Source organism: Setaria viridis, chromosome 3 (assembly GCF_005286985.2).
Source record: "Setaria viridis chromosome 3, Setaria_viridis_v4.0, whole genome shotgun sequence".
NCBI classification, from domain to species: domain Eukaryota; kingdom Viridiplantae; phylum Streptophyta; class Magnoliopsida; order Poales; family Poaceae; genus Setaria; species Setaria viridis.
Genome location: NC_048265.2, coordinates 49,654,728 through 49,663,696, shown reverse-complemented (window position 1 = coordinate 49,663,696; position 8,969 = coordinate 49,654,728). Strand labels below are relative to the sequence as shown.

Here is an 8,969-nt window from a genome sequence, read left to right as displayed (position 1 = left end):
TGTTGCACTTTCAAATAAGTCGCATAAATTATTTGTCTTCTGTTGAGGATTGGTTTTATGTTGGTAAACTGGGGCGGACACAATATAGACACTGCGCCAGGTGATGTCAATCCAGGACACATTATACGTTTGCACCAGAGAGCACGAATTTGATATCTCCTGTGTCCACTTGGAACTTTCTCATGATATTGGAACAAATGTAAGAAGTTTTTGTTCCAGTTAATATTCTCTAACAGGCAAACTTTAAGAATGATGGAATCCTAACAGATATGCATGAAAACTTAAGATAGAATGAGCATTAAAATATCATGGTTTATATCATTGTAATAAGGATTTAGAGATGACATTCTAGGAAATTTGAAAGAAAGACGATTACATTGGTGAAGAAGACGCAGGGTTGGAAATTTGGCATGCAAGGACCATCACAGATGTTGAAAAATAGCGGGACATTATTCACCACCACAAGATTCAGATGGTTTTAGCTGCAGCAAGAAGAAAACAAACTTTGGTCAGTGCACTTGAAAGGCCACACAAGATCTTGCAATTGAAGGAAATGAAAATCGATTCACATATTTACTTAGTCTGAAATAAAAAAGATCGTTAAGAAAATGGAATTATCAAATGCAATTTCAGGTATGTCACTATCAATAATGACAGGTTAGCAAGCACGCTGAACAAGAAAGAGAAACTACTAACCATTTAAGAACAATCATAGGTGACTTCTCGGGGAGCAAGTCATCTAGCAAAGGCTCAAGACTACGGTGCTGCAATGAAGTTAAATTTAGTAAGGTATACAGCAGATTTTGCAGCTGAAAGAAAAGGAAATATAGGTCTAAGTAGATTATTTTATAATAACACAACCCCATCAGCGATACTTTGCCGAATCCTTCGCTGTAAGAGGCCTTAACTTGATTCTGTGCGGATATACTCCCTCCGTCCTAAAATACAAGGCATTCTATAGATTTTAGGAAATATTAGTAGGAGTAGCAAAAAACACATGTACCCCTAAATTAATGGCAGTTGCAGATAACTAGAAATTTATTTTTAGTAATAATCCACAAATCAACCACCCTTATCTTATCAATTTTAGGAAGAATTAAATGAGCAATTCTCCAAATGTGGACAAATTTTAAACGCTCAAATGCCTTATATTATAGGACGGAGAATGTATCTTCTGAATAGAACCTGGAGATCAAAAAGAGTAAGTTTGAGTGAATAAGAGTGACAAACATTTAAAACAATGGTTAAAAAACCCTTGCAAAGAGTATAATAACTCTCCAGGCCATGAATCGTTCTGCTGTCTTCAGATAATATATACAATCATTAGGTATGTGATGATATTTAATATCATGATTTTAGGTTAGAAAAAATTATTTGCACAATTTCCAGCTTCATATTGATACTGACAGGGGAACAAATAATGATGTCATATATACTGATCATTGTTGATGAAAACTTCCCCCTTTCAAGTGCCTCGTCCTTGAAACAATCTAGGTTGAAGATATGTACAAAACAACGGAGCAAATGGGGTGTGTGGGGGCGGGCGGTTAGTAATTTTGCATAAGCACACAAGTATAGTTGGTATAAATATAATATAATCATAGTAGCACTGATGATTCTATTTAGGTATAAACATTATAGAGTAGAAGTGACGCTATAAAAAACATTCATTCCCATGTTCCTGGTCAAAATAACAATAATGGGACCACACTTCTATCCTGATCAAACTAAGGTCCTGTTTGGAAGTATTGTATTATTAATCACCTGTAAGTGCATTATTGTATTATTAATCACCTGTAAGTGCATTCCGCCTGTAATTTGCTGCGCACAAGGAGTCAAGGATACAGATGTATAATTTTTCACTGGCAGGTTTTGCTGTTTGGTAAGGGAAAAAACAGCCATGCAAATATGTTGAATACCCATTATTCCAGTAGCGTTGCAATTGGTCTTGGTTTTGCAATTGTTCTGAATTTGCAAACATCTTCGGTCCTTGGAATTCTCATCACATATTTAGGTTCAAGAAGGAAAACCGCAATCGTAGTCATTAGTTAGAATGACCATCATAACAAATATCAGGGTTCAAATGGAGGCTTTAGAAAATTCAGATCCAAATCTATGGGCCTGACTCACCCATCTCAGCAAGAACGTTTCGGGATGGATTGATAGCTCTTAGCCACACCGAATTCAAGGGGTGAAATTCTAGCTAGAGCATGGGAAATCAATCGATCCAAATGAAGGTCATGCTTTCCATTACCAGCATCGAGAAGGGGGAACGCTAGCCCAACAGAAGGAGAGCACGGGGACGAGGACGCGAGGGCGGCTGAAAAAACACGTAGTTATGCTAAATGGATCTATGCTTTGCCAAATCTATTCCATTTCCATCTGGTTGTAACTGTGTCACTGTGATTATTGTTCTCTCCAAATGCTTCTACTTCATATCATCTATAATAACTTAGTACTGCTTCTCTCACACTTCTACTTCATATCATCTATATCTCTCACATTTCTACTTCATATCATCTATAACAACTCATATCATCTATATCTCTCACATTTCTACTTCATATCATCTATAACAACTCAATACTGCTTCTCTCACAATTCAGACTTACAGAGCACAGACAGTTGAATGGAAGATAAATATCAACAGTTTCAATGAATGCAAAAATGAGATTAGCATTCATTTGGCCGATCACTAAAGTTTTGGCAACTCCATGCCCAAGTGCCTCTGAATCAAAAACATACGAAAGGTCTTAGATCTCAGGTACATAGTTAAACTACACCCGTGCCATCACTAAATTCAATAGAGGGTACCAACTGAATTCAGATTTTAGAATAGCAAAAAACCATATTCACAACAGTGCCGCAGGCATCATAGCATTCAACGCACATAGCTCAATAGAAATAAGGTCCAAACCGCACACCTCATCATCAATAAGGTCTTACCGCACAAACACATCATTCTAATCATCATTCATCCTAAAAGTAGGTTTCCCAACAGAAGTTCATCCCACATACAAGTTTCGCATTACAGACATAAGAACCTAACGCAACAATCAATATTGGCGATGACCGGTGAACCACTCCTTCCCAATCGAAGACATGCCCTTGTAGTTGTGCTCCAACCTGTGCTCCAACCTGTTACCACTAGCACCCCCCTCTGATGCAAGTAACACGCTCATACGTTGTCAGTCTTTGAGCAGCCACACGACACCTCTCTTGGAGTCACCATATGTTCAATCTCTAACTGGTTCTTCCTCTCCTCCTCAGCTCTATTCTTGCTCTCTTGTAGAATAGAAAGACTTTTGCAACATATGTCGCCAACCGTGCCTGTCTTATTGCCAACGGGCTCAGTATTGTCAGTGTCCTGCTTGCTGTAAACACCATGGCATACTTCTATCTCTACCCCATACAGGCCCGAGCAAAAGTTGATGCTTTCATCAAGGCTCTGAGCGACAATGTAGCATACTTCTATCTCTACCCCATACAGGCCCGAGCAAAAGTCGATGCTTTTATCAAGGCTCTGAGTGACAGCGCATGGTATTCGTGTAGTTGGGGTTACATGGGAGAGATTTGGTGGCCAAGTAGCCAAAAAACGAGCGAAGGAGGAGAACTAGCTGTCGATCGAAAATATGGTGAGGATGACACAGGAGAGGCGTCGTGTGACTACTCGAAGACTGATACCGTCGGAGCGTCTGAAGTATGGACTTGTTGCAGGCAACTACATAGGTGGGAGCACAACTACAACGGCCCTGTCACCTATTTGGGAAGGTCTGTCTTCTATCGGGGAGAAGGAGGCGTCGGTGGGGTAGATGATCTGGCGCAAATTTCGGGAGGACGACAGACAGACATTTTGCCAAAAAACCCCCTCGGATTTACTCTATTCCTTTTTCGGATCCAGCGAGGCCCCTCGTGCACAGCAATACGTCCGTTTCTTTTACATACACGACCCTGTACTCCAAAATATTCCAATGCCGAGAAGACGAAATTCGTGGACATTTTGCGGAAAGTCGCCCGCCTACCATTTTCTGGGGAAACCCCCCCGCCGCGCCGACGCGAGACGCGCTCCCACCCACCCCTGAGGCCCCGCCCAATTCCCCTCGCTCGTCCTCCGCTGCGCGCTCCCAGCGTCGTCGCCGCCGCCTCCGGTGCCGCGCCACCCGTCTCTGCTGCCGTTCTCTCCTTCCACTCCTCCCGCTCCCGACGCTGCGCCGCCAAAGCAGCCCCCTTTCCCTCTCCCGGTTTTCTCCTCACCAAAAGCAGGAGCAGCGGCGGCGGCGCCGCAGCATCTGAAGGCGGCGATCTCGACCTCCGCGGCAGGGGCAGAGCAGCACGAGGACGTGGAGCACGGGGCCGAGGTGGAGTGCAGGCCCTTCCCTCGAGCAGAAAACGATAATTGAACTGAAATCCTTTTGTAATCATGAAGCAGAAGATCACAGGAATCTCATGACCCAGTAGCACGCCAAAAGTTACACAATATAGTTTCAGATTTTGGGTTGCTCATGAAATCAAGACAGAAAAAGGGTGCAAACATCCAGTTGCTCTAGCTTCGCTATATCATACGTTCATACTGATCCATATCTGATGACTCATTTACTATAAATGCACCCTCAAAGGATAATTACATATGCAGTTGGAAACTTGCACTGCATCTTTCCAGAGCTCAGAGTAGAGTTTCCTTAACAATACAATGGATACACATTATATAGAAACAGATTGATACGCATCAATACAGAATCAAAGTTAGTGCAAAGCTTAGCAGTCATGGCAGATACGGAAGGATGATGTCGTTCATCGATCGAGTCCAAAATCAGCAGGGTTGGGCTCCCCTCCAAATTAACCACCACAAACTCAGATCAACGTTGCTCCCTACCCTCTCTCGGCTCGAATTGATGCTGCAGCCTGCAATCTGCCAGGAGCCCAGGACCCGATCTCCACCGCGAATTATGGAGGTTTTTTGATTTGTTGGAGAAGAAGAGGTAGAAATCCACAGAGACAAGGGTCGCGAGCAAGAGAATCTGGGAACACGAACGAACTCGTCTTGTGTAGAAGAAATAGTATCTATTAATATTGGCTTCACCTGTAGTAAAGCACCAACATATATATTTGCTAATAAACGTAAATTTGACATTGTGCAACCAGAATAAGTGAATCAAACGAATCTGTCTAGACCTTGTTTTTCACTAGTCCCAGAAATACACAAGCATGATCATGTGCTGTAGACACAGGTGAATCTCTGCAGTAAAAATCTAGTATTCACATTTACAGGGAACATGGCAATGAACAAGCAGAAAGGGCACAGGAATATAGCAGCTGGGATCGACAGCTATTTCACAAGATTTGGTGGCATTCTCCGTAGTTGCATACGTACTCCCCTTGGAACTACACTCTACCTTGTGCTTCACGCGCAGCACGAGGAAGAGCTCACCGTCCTCTCAGGTGGTCTCTGGTTGAGGACCATTCCACCCTGTGGGTTCTGAACCTGTTGTCCTTGAAGCAATTTCTTCGCTGAAATAAAAAAAAGTTAATACATCAATCGTAGCAACAGCAGGTAAATGATACAAATGTAAAGAAAACCCTAAAAATACATTTTCTAGTTCACAGCCGAACAACTAGCCTATCTGTGTGTTTCAAATGTTACTCACCAATCTCGTAAAACACATCGTTCACATTGATTGCCGTTTTTGCAGACGTTTCCATGAAGAAGAGGCCATTCTCCTGAGCATACGCCTTTGCTTCCTGTAGCATAGGATCATGTTACTAAGGGAAAATGTAATGTAGTTTGATTTGATAGACATCATCACTAACAAATAAGATGACATAAGTAAAAAAAGAAAAAGAACGAACACTGCTGCTCCCATTCCCCAACATTGCCATGCTCCCAGGGTCCTAGCTTAGTTTGGCATCAAACTGGATGCAAATCAGCCTGTCTCTATTTCTATGTACCTTGTGCGGTCAATAACTCCGGTACTATTTTTAGAAGATGCCAAAACTTCCTATCCTAACAAGGCTGTATCAGAATCAGCAGCCAAACTCAACACACTCTGTTGTGTACATAGTTTTGACTAATAAACAGTAATGAATGCAAAGCATGAGAAATCTCTGAAGAATAAAGATGATGGCAACTACTAAAACAAATGCAGCAGCACATGAATATTTGTTAAACATGTAACTTAGGAAGCACAGTAACATACTTCTGCTGGCACCTGCCTCTCATCTAACAAATCAGCCTTGTTCCCGGCAAGAGCCATTATTGTATTCGGGTTTCCTGCATTAAAACAAAAGGGGATAAATGAGAACAAATACTTGTACACCAGCCCACTTGTTCACATAATACATCCACAGATAATTCTTCCCAATAAATTCCTATCATACTCGCTGAATCGATTTCTTATACAGCTGTGCAACAGGACAAATGGTCCATAAGATCTAAATATCAATATCTTTCTTTTGACGCAAACTCCACCATACAAGTGCAGATTTCTATATGTAGAACACAGAGAAAAAGTCTAAAGGAGTATTGTGTTACCTTGTGCTTGAAGTTCTTGAACCCATTTCTTTGCACGAGTAAAAGAGGCCTATAATGCAGCAAAATAGAAATGAGTGCCGCTATTCATATGTGCTTACCATAATTTATGTATGCTCCTAAGATAAAAGGAGGCCCCTAAAGAAGATGGGATCAAATTTGTTCATGGAGAAAATCAAAATGAATTTAGAGTTGCCTGATGTACTGGGCAAGTCAAGATTGGTCAGTAGTACCATATTATGAGTGGGTAAAATGTGCCTAAGAAACAATGTAGACATGAAGAGAACCCTTGCTAGCAATGTCAAAGATAATACAAGTTCGAACTGAAACCGTTTTGCTATAATGAATGCAGCAAGTCACAAGAGTCTCATGATTAAGTATAGCACCTTAAAAGGTCACAATATCGATTCAGATTTTAGGTTGCTTATGAAATGCAGACAGAAAAAGGTGAAAACATCTAGTTTCTCTAGCTTTGCTACATCATATTGGTTTATTTCTGATGACTCATTTAGTATAAATGCACCTTCAAAGGATAAATTACACGTGCAATTTGAAACTCGTAACACTGCATCTTTTGAGCTCAGAGCAGAATTTCCTTAACAATACATACAATGGCTATACATTACATAGAAACAGATCGATACACATCACTAGTAATGGTACACACAGAAGGATGCATCACATGCGTGCGAACAATTTCCCATAACACCATCTTTCAGTTGCTATTTCAGTCGTACTGACATATTTCGGTTATGGATCACCATTCGGGAAGAAAAGCACAGAAGGTGGCTAGGCCGCAAATGTATTACCCAGCCAAAGAGGAAAAGCAATGCATAATCTACCAATTAATATACCAACATATTTAATGCTATTTCTGGACCGAAGGTTTGCTGTGAGCAGAGGACAGTATAATGACAATATGCTTGCTGATTGAAGTAGCTTTCCTTAACAAAGAAGCACCAAAATGATCCAAACATTTTGCACCGATCATGAAGAAAGACAATGCAGTTTGCTATTCTGATCATAGGAGCAATGGAATTCTTATCTACTACTAGTAATTGTGACTCAAGCTCTCGTATGACATTGTGTCAGTAATTCTACAGTCACTTGTTTTGACACCACTCCTACTTGTAAATTTTAGCAATTGCCAAGTATGACTTAGCAAATCATAACATCAAGAATTTACCATCATGTTCACTATATTATCAGCTCATGTAAGTATGTTTGTGCTGTACTAACCGCATTGGTGATGTCGTAGACAACTATAGCAGCAGCAGCGCCCCGGTAATACATGGGAGCCAAGCTGTGGTACCTCTCCTGCCCTGCCGTGTCCCATATCTCAAACTTCACTGTTTCGTCGTTGACCGCCAAGGTCTGCGAGAAGAAAGCCGCGCCAATGGTCGATTCCTGCAGCCAAATGAAGCAACATATTCAAACAGCCAAATGAAGCAACATATTTTATCCACTCCACTCCACACCACCACCACGGACACCTGCTCAGTTCAGTTCAGAATCCACTTGTGGAGGAGTATGGAATCTTACCTGGAATTCGACGAACTGGCCTTTCACAAACCGGAGGACCAGGCTAGACTTGCCGGCGCCCACATCCCCGAGAAGAACCTGGCGTCACGAACCCAACAGAGCAAGCAAGCGCGTATCAGCATCGCAGAGCTCAAAATCGCCGTACAAGACAAGAATCCCTAAGGGGGGGGAAAAACGCTATCTTTAAACGATCGCTGGTAAATTGGGGAGCAGAGACGAGCGACTTGGGGTCGACGAGATTAGTTGACCAAAAATCCAGACCCACGCGCCACCTGCGGCGGCGGGTGGGATCAAAGAATTTCGAGGCACGACGGAATTCGAGGGCTCGGGATGTTGGATCGCTCACCAGCTTGGCGTTGCGGATCTTGTTGCCGCCGGCGGTGGCCGCCATCGAGTGGATCACGATTTGGGATCGGAGGAACAACGAACCACCGGAGTGAGGGGGCGGAGATGGACTTGGGTGGGTGGGGATCAAATCACGGGCATGCGAGCGAGAGGATCTTGGAACACGAACGAACAAACTCCTCTTGTGCAGAAGAAATTTGGAGCGCGTGGTTTTGGTTTGGCGTGCCGTGTTGGCTCCTCGCCTCTGCTTTTCTTGTATGCAGTGTTCCTTTCGGATTAGCAATTAGCAGGCCTCCCCTTTCCTAACCCGGTCCCTGCATTATTGCGTAATTGCGTACGCGATCTTTGACCAGTGCATCGTGTTTCGAATTCTTACTTGCATCTTTGACCAATATCTTCTTCGGCGTTCGGAATCTTAGAAAAATCAAAGACTTTGACATAGGTTGCAATAGTTAAGTATTGAGGTTGCAATTATTATTTCTATATGTTTCACAGTGAATATTGTGAATATTGTATGAAACATAGTGTTCATATTGCGGTGAGAATTTTCTACACC

At 42.3% G+C, this 8,969-nt stretch overlaps 1 protein-coding gene across 1 annotated transcript; it reads right to left on the bottom strand.

Annotated features, from left to right (window-relative positions):
• Nucleotides 1-5,144: 5,144 nt before the first annotated feature.
• On the bottom strand, nt 5,145-8,615 carry LOC117850655 (ras-related protein Rab5A). Its single transcript, XM_034732513.2, has 7 exons — nt 8,415-8,615; nt 8,069-8,146; nt 7,766-7,933; nt 6,530-6,578; nt 6,195-6,268; nt 5,646-5,739; nt 5,145-5,508 (listed from the first exon to the last, which is right to left on the bottom strand). Exons 1-7 carry the CDS (start codon nt 8,457-8,459, stop codon nt 5,402-5,404), a joined length of 615 nt encoding a protein of 204 aa, XP_034588404.1. The 5' UTR covers nt 8,460-8,615; the 3' UTR covers nt 5,145-5,401.
• Nucleotides 8,616-8,969: the final 354 nt, after the last annotated feature.